This window comes from Mirounga angustirostris, unplaced genomic scaffold (assembly GCF_029215605.1).
Source record: "Mirounga angustirostris isolate CCGP_5_RB_7025 unplaced genomic scaffold, mMirAng1.0.hap1 SCAF_9, whole genome shotgun sequence".
Taxonomy (NCBI): Eukaryota; Metazoa; Chordata; class Mammalia; order Carnivora; family Phocidae; genus Mirounga; species Mirounga angustirostris.
This window is the reverse complement of record NW_026991717.1, coordinates 41,587,226-41,604,196: the sequence shown is the minus strand read 5'-3', so window position 1 is coordinate 41,604,196 and position 16,971 is coordinate 41,587,226. Positions and strand designations below refer to the sequence as shown.

Here is a 16,971-nt window from a genome sequence, read left to right as displayed (position 1 = left end):
ACGAACCAGGGGAAATTAAAACCAGACAAACCAACCAACTAACCAAAGAAAATTAGTCAAGAAAGGTAAGACATTTTATTTTACATACAAAAAGGGTGCAAACTGAGTCCTTTCTTCCCCAAATTGGGGAAGAGGTATACTTAAAGATCACATTTGTGTTTTCCATGGTGCCCTAGGAAATGGGCTACTCTGAGATAACATATCAAGACCCATTTTCCATTTTTTCCAAAAAAGGCTACTTCCTCTGCAGAGGAGTTTCTCCTAATGGTGTACAAATCTTTCTCCCGGAGGAACCATTTCAAATACACTTGAAATTGACATTCATGTTTAAAAATACTACAAGTTTCATTTTTCACAGCTGAGCTTTGCGACCAGTGCCAGGGTTTATGAAACAACATCACATATCTAAAATAAAACAAAAAGTAAAAAAAAAAAAAAAAAAAAGGCATTTAACAATAATCAGACACATTCACACAGCAATTAAAACTGATTTCCACAGCTGATTTATACATCATCTAGTCTTAAAAAAATTGCAATCAACATCCCAACATCTTTTTAAAAGTACAACGGGCAAAGATTAAAGAAACAAACAAAAAAATATAATAAATTAGAGCATGTAATATATCCAATGGGAATTGATGAATCAACATTATTTTCCATTGGGGTGATTATATTTTTGGTTTCATCTCTGTCTTTTCTGCTGTTTACTCTTCTGCTCGATAAATGGGGCTCATTCCCAGAGCCAGCTTGCTGTGACACTAATTTGAGAAGCTCACTTGTTACTTGTTTACTTCTGAGAATATTCAGTAACACGTGGTCCCAGCAGCCTGGGCTGTGAGTCTTTATGGAAGTGAAATGCACAGATGAGAACGGGCCCGAGTGTGCACACGCGCGCGCACACACACACACACGCACACACACACAGGCATACAAGTGCAACCACACACACCCATCTGTAAATATATTTCCTCCCAAAGAAATGGCTCATCTCTCCTGAGACATTCCTAACAGACTGACAAGCCTCTTAAAAAAAAGCTTTTGGTGCAAGGGCTGGCCTGGGATTTGGTCTGGAGCTCATGAAGAGGAACACTGAAAATGTCTCACCTGCCCTGAAAGAGGGGGTTTGCAGGGAAGAGGCAGTCGGGACAGCTGTCCTCTTGTGTATATTATTGGGATGAGTGCACGGCACCCCCATTTATTACCATGGATAACCCTCTGCTCTGAGACTCTGAAGGTGGTGATGGCACTGGAAATATGATTGTGAGGAGAAAGAGGAGAGTAACAAAAGAAATTCTGTCCACAGAACTGAGGTTTCTTTAGAACATCAAGTTTGGTAACGAAACTAAAAACATACGGAGTACACGTTCACTTTTTCCTTTGTAAGCTGATCTACAAATACTGGAGTGGACGTCCTGGTTGCTTTTTGAGGAAATCTGTCAACTACTACTGTCTATATCCAGGGAACCTACTTACTATTTTGAATACAATGGAGAAACCTATTCTTTTGCACTCAGTCACCTGCAAAAGGAGTTGTGAGAAACATGTTTTTAAGACTGCTTAATTGATCGAAGACTTCCAAGATTCTTTATTTATGGCTAAAAACTGCTCAAAGCTCTGCAAACCCTCACAAGGGCTGTGGTTTCCTCTTTTCCTTATTCAGAAACAAAGCCCCCCCTCCCCCCCTCCCCCAAACAAGACAACAAAACCATAGGAATCTCATTTCGATTCCTGCTGACCCATCATAGGAAAGACTGGGAGTCCCTGGCCATCAATCTCTAGACAGGGCTTTCCCGGAGGCCTGGAGTTGGCAAAAGCGAGAACCCCAGAGACAAGTGCCTGTTGCTCAGATGGCCAATCCAGACGGGGTGCCTCGTCACGCTGGCTCCCTAACGGTTGCTGGGACTCATCTGCGCACCCTGGGGCAATGGCGGGGATGGCGGCAGTGGACTGGAAAAGGCAATGTTGGCCGGATGGCGCTGCAAGCTCCCAATCCGAGGGACTCCAGCCCTAATGCGGCTGACACTGGAGACGACACTGTCAGGGCAACTCACTGGGGATGCAGAACTGGTTTAAATATGAAAATGGAAGAGGTGACCGGGACACACAGGAGGCAGGTGGAATCGGAAGAGATGCATCAGAAGAGTAAGTTCCTTTGCGATGCTTTCTGGGCTGCCATGGAAGTACTAGTTTTTGAGAAACGCAGGCCATGCTTGCTCACTGAGAGGGGGAATAAGTTCTATCTTTTGCATACAAAAAAGTTAAGGCTATGGTCTTTAGTAACCACTCCGACAGACATTACCATCACTGTATTTCTGACCTTAAAGATGGTTACTCACACTGAGAATCAACACTGAATATGCACCATCAGTGCACACTTCCAGGGAACCAAGTTGGGATATCGAGGCGACGGACCCTCTTCCGGCTGCCGGCAGGGCCGTTTCTTTGTACCTGCAGTTCATGGACATAAACAGGCAAATCAACACCACTATGAAAACCCCAGGATCCTGCCGTCTCCTGTTGCCCCCACATTCCAGAGTGAGCTGGAGCTTTAACTGGAGGGCAGCCTAGTCCCTTGACTTGTACCTCCTTAGACCCTGTTTACTCCTAGACAGACCCAGTGCAGCAGAATGTTCATGAAGGTGGTCACGAGAGCACAGCGGCTGCTGGAACACTGCCCTCCCTTGCAGAGGAGTCCAGAGTGAGATCCCCGGGAAACAGCAGGGTGTGTGTGGCAAGTGATCAACCCTTACAAGGCCTGACTGCGCAGACGCATGTCATCCTCTGGTATACGAGAAGGACCGTTTATGCCTCAATCTGCTCAGGGTGCAATGTCAGAGGGGCGCAGGGCTCAGGAGAACTCCTGGCGGCATATATTAAGGTTTTTTTTAAATGAACAGATGCTGTTAGTACTTACTGCTAACTCAGAAGCAATTGCATCAATCCCAAAGAAAAAAATCCCTAGGCACCATGTTGTGAAATGGAGAAAGATCAAAAAACTGCAGTGAGTGGACTGGGGTGGCTGGTGGGTGGCGGGAGTGCCCAGCCTCGGGGGGCTGGCTGAGGCACAGCGCTAAACAACTAGAGCAAGCGGCCTGAGCGGGGGAGCCCTGATGTGCTGGTGGGGATGGTACTGATGGCCAAATTATTCCTTAGGTAGTCTTTTTATTTACTTTTTAATTTCCAGGAAAATCACAATAGAATCTCTCAGGGGTCTGGGACCATCTTGGAGTGCTAATGGCCTTGGAAGAATCACCATGACCTTTTGTTATGAAAATCAAATACCTAGTAAAGAGATTTGTGGGGGGCAGAGAAAGAACAGTACATTAGGAAGGACCCCCCATAACTGCTTAGGTTTAAACCCCTCAAGAGCTAGCCTTTAAAAACCTTTAAGACCAAAAAAAGTCACAAACCCAGCTGCAGGGGGGCCTGCCCTGAGCCAAGCTGGTCACTGCCTTTGCTTTTTTGTGGAAGCAGAGGTGGGGAGGCACTTAGTGGGTATGGAGTGCCAGGATGCTAGAGGCTTTGTCACCATTTGCCCTTGTCCTCCTTTGAGAGACAAGGCTTTTTCTAGACAAGGTATAAGGAAGTTAAAGTTTCTATACAAGGAAGTTTGAGTTGCCCAAGTGCCAACTGAGAAATAAGTTTCCATGATGGTGCCTTAACCACTAGGTAATATCAAGGAAGCAATATTCAAAATCCTTGTGGAAAAGGGATGTGACACTGTCTCCCAGCCACTCTGTTTTGTATAAAGGAAAATTTCTTTTAAAGAAATGAAAGATTACAATCTACATGTGAGCTAAGCAGGTCTGAAGCCAGTAAACTGATACTTCCTAACCAAGGCCCAATGGAACAGGTGAAGCCCAGTAACTCTGATCCATGCAACTGCTGCTATTTCTGCTCCATGTGAGATATATCAAGGGACTTGTCAAGACATGCCAACTACCAGAAAGTATCCCCACATCCTCCAGTCCAAAAGATGGCCCACTACCTCAAGCCAGAGGCAAATGATTTTGTTCCCAAAACCACCAGACTCAGTCACCAGCCACTGGTCCTCCATGGTTAGCTCTCTCTACTCCCAGACACAAGGCCTTGTTCCCTGACGTGATTCTTTCTCCTCTGTCACATCTGGAATGAGGTCACTGTTTGCATAAGCCACTGAGCTCAAATGAAAATTGAGCACAATAAGATTAACTCCATACATTGATTAATTTCCAAGCAGTGAATGAAGAACCAAGACCCTTCATGGTAGTAGGTTAGGTGACTATCCCACATGGGAAGGCAAATAGTGGACTGGGGAAAACATGCTTTCAATACGCGGCCATCTTATTTGGAAGGAGTCTACATCCAATTGAGAAAATAATTTCAGACCTTTCATTTCAATATCCTTTCCCCTGGAATTTTCCAGCACCAACCAATCTTATCCTCCTGTTCACGACAGCTCCACGTGCTCAGTCCGGAGCCTGCTGCTGTGGACCTACTGGGAGAAGATCTGCAGGTGCTTGGTTTCTGGTAAGGCAGGCCAGACCAAATGCCATCACTCAGCTACCGGGGCAGACAGTACACACTGGTTTTATTTACTGGCCCTATGATGCAAAATCCTGAGGTTCTTCTGGCAGTTGGAAGGCAGGCTCACTTTCCTCCTCTTCTTGTCCACTAGTGGCAATATGGCGGTGGCTCTTTCATCATGAATTTTGTCCCCCAAGTCACTAAGGAAGTCACATGGCTATCTAGTTGGAAGTCCCTGGCAGTGGAGGAAACTGATTATTTCCAATTTTTTTGTCAAACATCTTCTCCTGGTCACAGTCTGGCTTGGCTGGCTTATCCCATGTGCTGGAGAGCAAGGCAGTCCAAACTGTAGGCTGATGAGGTCAAGAGGCTCTGGGAGGGACATTCTTCAGCAGCTGAGAAGATGAAGGAAAATTCAAGTATGTTTCCTTGCCAACCTGAGTGTTTACTCAGAATGACACAGAGTTTGGCTCTTCTCTTCTGGGTGCTGCAGACCCAACTTTTTCCACTGAGAATATCCTCTGGACCCATGTTCTCTCTGAATGGCTTGGGTGGCCCCATCCCCCTCAAAACAGAAAAAAGTAAAACTCCCGATATAACCAGACACAATATGCATCTGCCGTGTTTTTTGTTAAAAAAACAAAACAAAACAAAAAACAACTAAAAGTGCAATAAAGTCAGTTTTTTTTCCTTTGATCAGAACAATTTGCATTGTCCTACTACCGTCTGGAGAACAGAGTTTGCTTGTCAAGAGAGCGAAGAATGCCAACACTCAGGGACAGTAGACTGCAGATTTCTCACAGCTTGTGTCCGACAGTGTAACTTCACAGGAAGAAGGGAGGGAGGGAGGAACCTGCACCTCGTGGCCAGCTGGGGACGGAGGCTGCACAGGCACAGGGGAGAAGGGAGCCTTACTGCCAGGCATGCCTGGTAGTTGGAGAAGGTTCTTCTCCCGCCCAGGCCTGCCATCTTCCTTCCCCCTGCCTTCTTGGCCACACCCCCAGCCTCTGGAGTTCCTTCAGCAGACAAAGCCTTTAACGCACTAGCTTTTATGCTGGAGAGCACTGAGGGTGGGGCAAGAACCAGGAGTAAACTACCGCGAGGGAAGAGCATAGTAGTCCTTGAGTTTTTGTGAATGACACCTTCACTGTAAACAATAGGAAGGAGAGTCAACCAGGCAGCTCCAGGGGCAAGCAGTGGCCGGGCTGCCGCTCTGGGACCTGCTCAGAGCTCTAGGCAGGCGGCGGTGGCCACTGACCCCCCGGGCCCTGGCTGCCCACACTGGCTCCTTCTGGGGGCCTCCGTTTTCTTCTTTTTGGTTTGGATCTCCACGCTCCCCCACAGAGGAGTCCCTTCCAATGAAAAATGGCAGGAGCTGCAGGTGCAATTGAGGGCCTGAGGACTCCTGGGAGGCACTGGTCACTTGTGGCGCTGGGCAGTCTTCTTCCTTTTCCTCTTGAAGAAACAACAGCACCTGGAGCACAAGGAACATGGCAAGTCAGTGCGGGAGGCCTGCACCTTCGGACAGCTTCTGCCTGCTTCTGCTGACTGCGGGGGCTTGGGCGGGGGGGGACTTTCCCCCTGGCACCCACCCACAGGGCCACCCCCAGCTTCAGCGCACACACTGGAAGCAATCGGCAGTGTCTGCCAGGAAAGCCAAAGGCAATACTGCTTCATTTCAATCTGCAGCTACCAAACCTCATCATCAAAAGGCTGCAGGCTAGGCAGGGCCGAAACAGGCATCTTTGGGACGAGGAGGAAGAAGGCTTGTTTCCCAGTCTCCCACTCAGCACACATAGCTCATCTCTAGCTAGAACCAAGGCTGGGGGGTCCTCAAAGCTGCCTAAGACTAGCCTGCATTGCCGGCCCCTTGAGACAGAGAGCAAAATGACTGAATGCTGCTTCAGTAGCCGGCGGGTATGGAGCTAAACCGAGGCAAACAAATCCCCCACAAAATATGATTGGAATTCTAGTAGAAGCTCATGATGCCGCCAATGAAGGATTAAGGATTCTTTCCATCCTGCATCCCCAGCCCCAGCCCCACCCAGCTACCCCGAGCAGGCAGGTGGAACCCCGAATCTTGTAAGAACTGAGCCCAGATCCCCTGACTGAAATCGGCACAGCCCACTTTTGGTTTGGAGGGGACCGGTGCCAAAGCCCAGGAGCTGACCATCAGCAAGTGCATGGCTGCAGGGTCCTCAGCTTAGCTACTGAGACTGCCGCTGCTGGGCCAGACAGGGCTAGAGGACTGGCCCTTGTGTAGGGTGGAGGTCAGGGCCTACTCCCCTCACCCGCCCTCCACGTGCTGCTCCCTGGGCAACAGCCCGGAGCCCAAGCATCCCCGCTTTACTCCTGTCTCTGGAATGGGGAGCAGCTCTCGCTGAGGCAGTGACTAAGTACAGAAGGGGTGATGAGGGCAGTGGCATGGCTGGTGCAAGAGAGAGGTCCTTCCCAGGAAGCTGACACGTGGGAAATGAGGATGTGAGCGCCAGAAGGTGTGGATGAGTCAAAGATGTTAGATGGTGGAGGGGAGTCAAGCTGCAAACTTGACCCTTGAAAGGAAAGCTTTTCAGAGAAAACTGTCTCTGCTTCTCTTGCTTAAATCCCTTTGGGTTTAATGCCAGGGCTATTCATATGAAAATAAAATGAAAATAAAAAACTGTTGTTTACTTCCCATGCCTCCACTGTAGCTAAGATTCTCTCCTTTTTTCAGTCTGACCCCTTGGTATTTCGACACCCAATGGACAGGTTATTAAAAATTTGGAGGTCTCTTAGAATGTAGAAACAGACATTTATACAGGTAATGATAACCTTTAACTATATCAAGATGTATCAAACATGAAAATTTTGGAAACAGGACCTTCTTAAGGGGGTCTTAAAAAAGATTTTTCTGAGGATATCAATGACTTTTGTGAAATACTATTTTTTTTTTAAGTTTATTTATGTAATCTCTACCCCCAACACGGGGCTCAAACTCATGACCCCATGATCAAGAGCCACATTCTGACTGAGCCAGCCAGGTGCCCCATGAAATACTATTAATGGGTGTGAATATAGTCACTAAACAAAGTGGCATGTATATTTGGAGACTGAATAAATTCTTTTAAATAAAAATGACCAATGCTTTTGATTGTTTAAGATTGTCTTAAAGACAATCTTAAACAAAAGATTGTCTGGAGAAGACTTCAAGGAAAAGAAAATGGTCTTTTTCTATTATATATGTTTTAGAAAATGGACATTTCCAAGTTGAAAGTCCTGAAATTAATATTAAACAAGGCAAAGTAAATCTCATGGGAGCACCAGTATTTCAATGGAGTTACCTGCTCCCTGTTAACCATGATTTTCAGAGACATCACTAACATTTAAGTCAATTTCTGTTCTTCTTCTTTATTTTTTTGGAGGATACTAAAATGAGAAGTTTGTGTTTTTAATAAGAGCAATCACAATGAAGTCTGAAATACTATTTTGGTCCATTTCAAATTATACTATTTTACCTCCTTCAAGGCAAGTCCTAAGAATTAACGTTTGCTTGCAAGCACATCATAACCTGATGTGCCATGCCGAATTCGCCTGACTGGGGGGCAGTGGGAGCTGCAGTTCCGAGGCCTGGAGGAGTTTTTGCTAGTTACAGTATGGAACACTTCAGCAGGAGCGGAAGCTTCTCATACTTCCAGCCACGAGGAAACAGGCCCCACACCCCAGACCAAGCCCACTGACTAACTCCATACAGATGTCTTACTCTCCGAAGAGAAGGAAGGTGAGTGATGATGAACCTTCTTGTGTCGTAGGTTTTCTTCCAGTCGATTCTTTGATTGGATGACCAGAAGTTCTTAACATGCTGCAGTCAGAATCAATCCAGTCTCCCTACTCACAAGCCACCACGTGCTCTTTGCCCAGACCTGTAAGCTCCCTGCCACGTGCTCTTCGCCCAGAGCTGTGAGCCATTACCTTGCCCATGCTGCTCCCTTGCTACGTCCTGGCCCTCTCCCCTTCAGCCATCCCTTTGCTACGCTTCTCTTCCTGAGTGTACTTTTACATTCTTCCCTTGCTCTAATACCTGGCTCAAGCCCCACCGTATCCGTAAAGCCTTTCTTGACCATTCCTGTCCACAGTGACCTCTTGGGGGGTAATAACAAGTGTCCTGGAGAACTACTTGTCTTTTCAAGTATATATGTCTTGGCTCTACAACAGCTAGATGGCACCTAAGCTTTTTGGAGTACATAAGCTAGATGGTACCTAAGCTCTAGGGGAACCTCCTAGAGTTCCAAGCAGAGTTGGATGAGCACACAGCAGGCCCTGTATTTGCAGTCAGGATTATGCAACTGACATCTCACAGGAAAATATAGACTATGACAATGTCAGATTTACACAGACATGTTTGCTAGGTAAACAGGCCAAATGTACTCCTCAGTACCATAAGGCTACAAATTCTATTTCCATAAAACCCATTTGTTATCTTCCACATAGCCCTGTCCCTGGGGAAACCCTGTAGGCAACTTGGCTTAGACTGCTGGGGTTCAGAAACTGGTGTCCAACCCAGTCCCTGAAGACAAACGGAAACAAGGTGATCATAGAGTCCGGCAGGCTGTTATCACCATGTAGAACATGACCAAATGCATGCAGACGATGTGGGGGAGTTCTCATGCCAGACTGCAACAGACCAACTAGCTCAGAAGCACCTGGAAGGTCACAGGCAGCAGCTGAGAAGCAAGCTGGCGAGGGGGGCTCTTTCTTGTAGCAACAATGTGCCTCACTGAAGGTGGATTCTCTAGGGCTTCCCCTCCCACGTAGCTCCTGTTGTTCCTAAGAATGCACTCAAGGAACCTTTTCCAGGAGCAGAAAAGACAGGCTCCAATAACTCATTAGCTGAGTCAGCCCCTGACCCACTGAATGTACTCTGACAGGAAAAAAAAAAAAGACAATAAATGAAAAACAAACAAAAAAAACCCCCAAAACAACAACAAAATGTCCATTTCTCCGCCCAAGGAGGAGCTCTTTTTGAGAGACTCATTCTATAGATGAAAGAACCAGCTGAATCAAAAAGAAAAGTCACGGATTTTTCCCAAAGCTGCCAATTTGCAGGTGAGAGACCAAGCCACAGAATGTGAGATTATCTGGCAACAACTGCCCTTGGCATTGTGAATGATAATCTAAACAACTGAATAGAGTAACCTTGTCCTCCTGCTCTTGTCCCTCTCTGTCTGATCATCTCTGGCCTATTAATTTGGGAGACAATTTACTCAGCTAAACATAGAAAGGGAATTTTGGATACTGTGGGGTATTGTTTCGACAGGAGGAGACAGCAATGAAATGGGTTTGAAAGGAAAGAAGGAACAGATTAATTCCTGGGTGTAGGCCTGCCCCATCCCCACCTTGTGGATCTAGTTCCCCAGTCTGGGTGGTTATGACACAAGGCAGCGTATGGAAGCCACTGAGTGTTCCTAAGGCATGTTGTTTGGTTGTGCCAATCCCAGCCTAGTCTGGTCCACTCCCCTAGCATGTGGACTGGAGAGAGGGACTCACCACAGGTTGAGCATTTTCAGGCAGCTACAGAGTGTGTAAAGAGAAAAACACAGAAAGGAAGAGAGAAAGAGAGAGAGATTAGTCCACAGAGGTGAGGCGGAAGCGACTCCCTGTGAGCCATGCAAACATGCAGTATGTGTCTGCGTTTCGTTTCTTCCTCTGTCAAGGTAGGGTGAGTATGCCCAGGCCACTTGGCCCCCACACTAAGGTGGAGGGGGCAGGCGCCTGACAGAAGCATCCAGGAGGGAGCAGGATATCTCAGTGAGGGGAAAGGTAAAACAGAAAGAGTTGGTGAGAGCCCCAGAGTGGGTTTTCCTGGGCAACTTCCAGGAAGGTAGCAGGAGAAAGAGGAAACGATCGTGCCTGTAAGAATTCAATCAAGCACCAAGTGAGCCATTTTGGTTCCCACACAAAGTCTTACTGTACAACGCAAAGCTGACCTCCTAACCATCCTGAGGGAAAGAGAAGTCGCTAGCCTTTCTACAAAGCCAACATGCCTGACCAAAGCAGCTGGTAGTTAGTGCTTCCTCTAGAGGGGGGGAGAAGGCTTCAGCAACACTTTATTTTAGTAGGAGCTGAAGCAGAGCAAGAAGGGTCACTGCTCTGGACTAAGGTAAAACTGCCCAGAGAAGGGCCTACATCCCATTCTTGTTAGTTCCCAGGAGAAATTGCTAAGTTATAGCTAAAGTCAGTGGATAACCAAAAACTCCTATTTTTACTATATTTTTACTATAACAAAAATCAACCAAAAAGCTGCCTTGCCTCACCACCCCCTTCCAATCATATTTAAACAAGGACATGTGTCCTAAACAGAAGAAAAGGGCAGTTAGATGTTCGTTTTGTATACAGAACAAAAACCAAGACCCTGTTATCTCTCTCCTCCTTTACACAAAACAAGCTGGGTGAGGAGCCTAAACTTTTTCAAAAGCTTGGAAGTGAAGGTTTCATGTATCTCCCCAGTCCCTGGTTGAATCTTAACATAGGCAACAGCCCTCTTTTTCCCACAAGCAGGCTGCATGGACAAAGGGCATCACAGCTGCGTGCAATGAGGGGTTGTTTGGGACGTCTCGTGCTTCTCTAGCTGTGACTTCTCCCCATGAAAATGGTAGAGCAGGTGGATTATGGCTACCCCTCCCTCCCTCCAAAACACAGAGATGGCCCAGAAGAAACACACACGGCTGTGCTGACAGTTCCCTGGGCAAGATGGATTGGTAGCTCATGAAATCACGAAGGGAATCAGCACACAAAATGCCCTAAGCTTTGAGCTTTTGGATGACATTTGGGCAAATACAACTGCTCCCCTCTGGTTTCCACACATTTCAGAAGGCCCAAACCTGGAACTAGTGGCAAAGAGGCCCAGTATCCTTTTCACTAAATGGGGAGACTTTAAATGCTCTTCACATCCTAGAGTTTAGAATATACCAGAACAGAATTCACCACATTGCAATCTCTTTGTGTGAACAGCCCCATATTTTACACACAGGACACAGACACAACACTCACATACACAATCAGTGTACACATTTACCAAAACGAAGTGAGAGAATGGGTTCAAAAGATAAACCTGTATAGGACATACTATAAGATGAAAGCCCATTCAATCTTGGTATTCAAAGTACACTATGAAATCCAGAACTAAATGCCTAGCCTTCAAAGTAATAGCCACAACATGAACTGGGAGCGAGGTGGGGTGGGAATGGGTACAATCATCTTTCAAGCCCAGACAATGTTTAAACCAGAACATGCTTAGTGCCCTGAGCCCTGATTCCCAACGTTGGCCAAACATTCAAATTATCTGAACTTTAAAATTTCCTGATGCTCAGGCCATAACCCCAGATAAAATCAGAATCTCTGAGGCCAGGATTCAGATATATATATCTTCTAACACGCCCCAGGTGATTCCAAAGTGCAGTCAAGGTTGAGAACCCAGAGGATAAGGAGTACTGTACTCTTTATTTGGGAGAATGAAGTTTTGTCATGGAAGCTGAAAAACTGTGAGTACCATTAAAAGCTCCAAAGTCTCTGAGAATAGAGAGCATGTTTCCTTACTAAAAATGGTCTCTTCCCAGCATTAAAAACTCCCCCTGCCTTCCTTACTTATCAGGGCCTTGTAGAAACCAGGAGAGGAACATATGAAGCTGCCTACAGTCAGCAGGGACTTGACAAGAGAGAGTCCAAGTCATCCTTGAGTTGCTTTTTATCTCCTGGGTAGGAATCCCCAATCCTGGCTTTCCAAGGAAAGGACCTCTTGGAAGCAAAGTGAGCTTATCATACAGATGGGCAGGAGACAAGCATGCAAAGTGTAGCTGGAAGAAAGAATGCAGGTCTTGACTGGCCTCCCACCACCTCACACTCAGAGGTCTAAGCACGTTCTGGCGGGTACTGAGGCCATGTGGGGGCCCAAGAGAGCACCTGGGACATAGTGTCACTATTCGTACGTTGTCTGCTTCTGAGAACAAGATACTGGGATAGCCTGGATATTCTCAAAGGGTTTATAAGAAAGGTCATCCATATCAGGCTTGGCAGCAGTTAACTGGTTTGTAAAGGACTTCTCTCTCCCTACCTCATGTCTTCTTGGAGTTTAAGTCTGGATTGGAATTTGGGATGGGGAAAAAGGGAAACAAGTGATCAAAATGCTGCTCTTGCAGCAGAACTGGCAGCCCTTCCCCCTCCTACCCCATATGCTGAGAGTTTAACCACATGCCATGCAGAGAGCACCAAGGGCTGGTGGTACGGGTAGGGCAACATTCACAGGCAAGAGCAGCAGAAAAGGGAATGGACTCACCCCTCCCCGATAGGGTGATTTCCTCTCCTCCCAAAACTCTTTCTCACAGGTGTAGAAACTATCTTGCCTGACTTATCAGAGTCTCTCTGAGTCCAGAATCATTTAAGTGAGAACACAATGGCCCTAAAACCCTTGGCTCCAGGACTATACATGCAGAGTTCTTAAGCCAAGAACCAGAAATCAAATGCTGTTCAGTATGGCCCATGATTTAAGATAAGCAGATTTTTCTTTGTATCCCACAGGGAGCAAGAAGCTTCAGGGGACCCAAAAGGCTCATGACTACTATCCGTTTTACCTCTTATACCATGATTCTTTCAGTTCACTAGGGCTTTTGCCCCATGTGGACTAGAAAAATGTGATGGTCTTCCCAGAAATCACAGCTAAAGAAGGGCAGAAGCAGCCTTAAGGTACCATGCAAAAAATAAAATGGTCAAAGGAAGAAAGCTGAGGACATAAGCATGAGGAATCCGGTCTGAGATGAGCAGCACATAGAAAGGAAAAGACAGAGAAGATTTTTCAACCCAGGACTCAAAAGCCCCCTTGAAAGATGAACGTACTTAGCTTCCTCGACTACCTCCACCTCGGCGTGAGCTGTGATTGGTGCATTGGAGTGGGCTCCCGTGGGGTCATCAACATTCAGCTCTCCATTGGTTGAGCTAACCACCTGGAACAGAAAGACGGAGTGTGACAGATGCCATGGCAATAGGAGCCTCCTGCCAGCACCAGAGAGGGTCCCTAGGGAAGATCTAGTCTCGACTTAGGTACTAACCAGGCAATGTCTGGAATGCTTGTCTTCCTGAGCTGAGGGGCCAAATGTCCTCATTTGGTAAGGTTCCCAGGACCATATCATGTGAAAACACAAAATGCAATGATGTAATCATATAATAGTAACTTCCATACTGAATCCCTACTCTGTGTCAGCACTCTGCTACACTGCGTGTGTGTGAATTTAATCTTCACAAAAAGCCTGTGAAAGAGGTCATGGTACTCTCTTTCATTCCACTTCTCTCGGTTTCTTATGCTAGAATTATAAATAGACTCAGTGATGATATTGAAAAAAAATTCTAAAAAGGAAATCAATAGTGGGCATCAGAAACTATAAGCAATCACACTTTCCTTCAGAAATTTCTTCATGGCTTTGACCACTGGCTTGAAGTTACTCAAACAACAAGACTGCCGCATCCTCTCTGGTGAGAGGGCAGACGGTAAGGAAACGCTTTCCCTTGGAAGACCAGTCTTATTTCAACAACCTTTATTTCAGGTTCATTGTCATCCCATTTCTCACTGATGGTCCCCGAATTGTAACTGAAGGCTCTCACTCCTGTCATCTGGTTAATGTGGACCCGATCAGGCTTCTCTTGCTTGTGCAGCTGCTTCTGTCACCTGGTTTCATTTCCAGCACATGATTCCTGCTTATGTGGGTGCTGGGAACTGGGAAAAGGGACCCCGCTGGATAAACCACTCTGCTGTTAAAGACCGTGGCTGAAACATGGGAGAGAACCACAAAATAGGATAAACGATATCATATGCCCTTGGGTAAGTAACTTCATCTACTTGAGACGGTTTCTTACAGGTTGATGTGAGTATTACACAAGCCAATGTATGAGATGATGTCTGGTATGATACCTGGCACACAATACGGTAGCAGAACATACATAGTAACTAAGATATGGGCTCCAGGGTTAGTCAGCCCTGGGTGTGAACCCTAGCTCCATCACCTACTTGCTGTGGGTCTTTGGGCAAGATCCTCAATCTTTCTGTGCCTAAGCTTCCTAAGTAAAATGGGGAAACAATGCTGCTTACACCTCATAGGGTTCCTGTGCAGACAATCCACACAAAGTGTTTAGCCCAGTGCCATGGTATATGGAAATGGCTCAGTAAGTATTCATACTACTGTTATTCTCCCTCCATAAATATTTATTCTTATCTCCCTCTAGAGCTGCTCCTCACCAGCAGCTTATTGGAAAAAATTTCAAGCATAATCATAAAAAGGAAGGCAGGAGGGGGCGCCTGGGTGGCTCAGTTGGTTAAGCGGCTGCCTTCGGCTCAGGTCATGATCCCGGGGTCCTGGGATCGGGCCCCGCATCGGGCTACCTGCTCGGTGGAGAGTCTGCTTCTCCCTCTCCCTCTGCCAGCCTCTCTGCCTACTTGTGCTCTCTCTCTATCTCTCTGTCAAATAAATAAATAAAATCTTTAAAAAAAAAAAAAAAAGGAAGGCAGGAAGAAATGTTCAGAGTAAGGGCTCTTTGGGGTATTTAGTCAAAGAATAAAGGGCACACAAGGTAAACACTCTTAGTAGCAGTCTCTACTGACCATTATTTCTAAACCAGAAATATTTATTATTCTTATTGATAATACATGCTTAAAAAAATTGAAACAATGCTGTATGGTTAGTCAAAGAAACCTACAACATTAAATTTGGACTTACCCAAGGGATCTGCTAGTGATCAAATTTAGCACCTCTCATTAATGGAACCACTCAACCTTATTTATCTCCTGACAGGACATAATAAATATTATATAACATTATCTTTGTAATATTCTTGCAAAAAAAAAAAAGTTTTATCTGAATATAAGTATGATGGAAAATTAAAAAAAAAAAAACAGACAAACCCAAAATGTGGGACTTTCTATAGGACAGCAAGGCTGGACTCTTCAAAAAAAACTTCTCTGAAAAACTTTTTTCCCCCCTTTTAACACAGGGGTAAGTGTTATAGACTAAAAGAGATTAATCGATTAAGAGATTGAAAGAAACTAAAGGGGCCTAAGAACTAAATGCAAATGCAAACCTCGATTAGGTCCTGGACCCTATAAAATTAATCTGGGGGACAACTGGAAATGTGGTAAGGACTGCAGATGAGATATTATGGAATTATTATTCAATTTCTTAGATCGACGATGGTATTGATTACATGAGAGAATGTTTTGTTCTTAGGACACACTGACTAAAGTATTGTGAGATAACATGCAATGATGTTTACAATTTACTTTCAAATACTTTAGCACGCACTCCCCCCTCACCCCCCACGCCACCACCATAGAATGAAAGACATGTGGCAAAATCTTAATAATCATTCATCTATGTTAAGGATACGCACAGGTTCATTTGACTACCACCACCACCACAACCACTAACTTCTCCATAAATTTGAAAATTTCAAAATAAGAAGGGCAATAAACAGCAAAAACAAAATGTGAGGAGTGAAGGTTTACAGAGTAGAGAAGCACAGCCCCTCATGTTAATGCTGTCCTGTTAACTTCCTCAGCTTACATTTATTTCCTGGGGCACGTTCTGGCTGCATGCTGGTGATCATGCTGGTAAATTCACTCTGCCAGCACAAGGGCTAGAGGAGAAATCATTGTTTCTTAATGAACAATTCAGGAATGGACAAGATGTTAAAGAAAATGTCTTGGCCTCTACTGAGACAGACAAAGCGGGAGTCAGCAAGCGTCACCACTGCCAACTGCTTGATGACTTTGGGTCATGGATCCTGTCCACAGTGTTTCACATGTTGTAGGCTCTCTAATTTCTCTTTGCTACGAATTGCCACTTGGCCCATAAGCAGTGTCCATGGGCAATCTAAGGAAGAAGAGGTTATTTCCATTTTACAGACTGGACCTCTTGTCTGTATCAATGAGTACCTGGTCTCAAATGAATCAGGCACAAATGGGAACCTAATCACCAGGTGTCTAACTTGTAACCTAACTATACCTAAAATACCCTACTAATCTAGGTCTTTAGAGCATCCACTTTGGAGGCTGGAGGGACAGTCTGTCAAACCACTGAACTGCTGCCTAGACGTGTAGTGGAGTAAACGCTCCTGTAGGTGACCAGAGAGCTGGACTCCAGGCCTCGCTCCACACCAACGTCCTCTGTGAGCCCTGGTTTCTAGTTCTGTAAGACCAGGCCCACAACCCTGGTCCTGTCTACCTCATAAATACTATGGCAGTTAAACACAAGGATGTTGAAGAAAATTGTAAAAAAAAACAACAACAAAACACCATCCATAAAAAACAACAGAAAAACAAAACACCCTTATGAATGTAATGAATTATTAGTATTTTAAGCAGTATCATTTTTATACCCTTTGTACTGAATTTTTAGTATAATTTCATTAAAAAATAAGCTTATTTGTGTCCCTGGAATGATGAAAGTT

At 45.5% G+C, this 16,971-nt stretch overlaps 1 protein-coding gene across 7 annotated transcripts in view; it reads right to left on the bottom strand.

The window, feature by feature from the left end:
- Positions 1-52: 52 nt before the first annotated feature.
- CSNK1G1 (casein kinase 1 gamma 1) overlaps positions 53-16,971 on the bottom strand; it is a 103,386-nt gene continuing 86,467 nt past the window's right edge. For 4 of the 7 annotated variants that reach the window (XM_045899882.3, XM_045899887.3, XM_045899883.3 and 1 more), the window contains 2 exons: positions 13,372-13,478; positions 53-5,980 (listed from right to left, as the gene is read on the bottom strand). In XM_045899882.3, coding sequence (XP_045755838.1) covers positions 5,926-5,980; positions 13,372-13,478 — 162 coding nt within the window. In that variant the 3' untranslated portion in view covers positions 53-5,925. Of the gene's footprint in view, positions 5,981-13,371; positions 13,479-13,903; positions 14,297-14,536; positions 14,587-16,971 lie in introns of those variants that run through there. The other 3 variants (XR_006794960.3, XM_064570318.1, XM_045899889.3) reach the window with 3 other exon arrangements.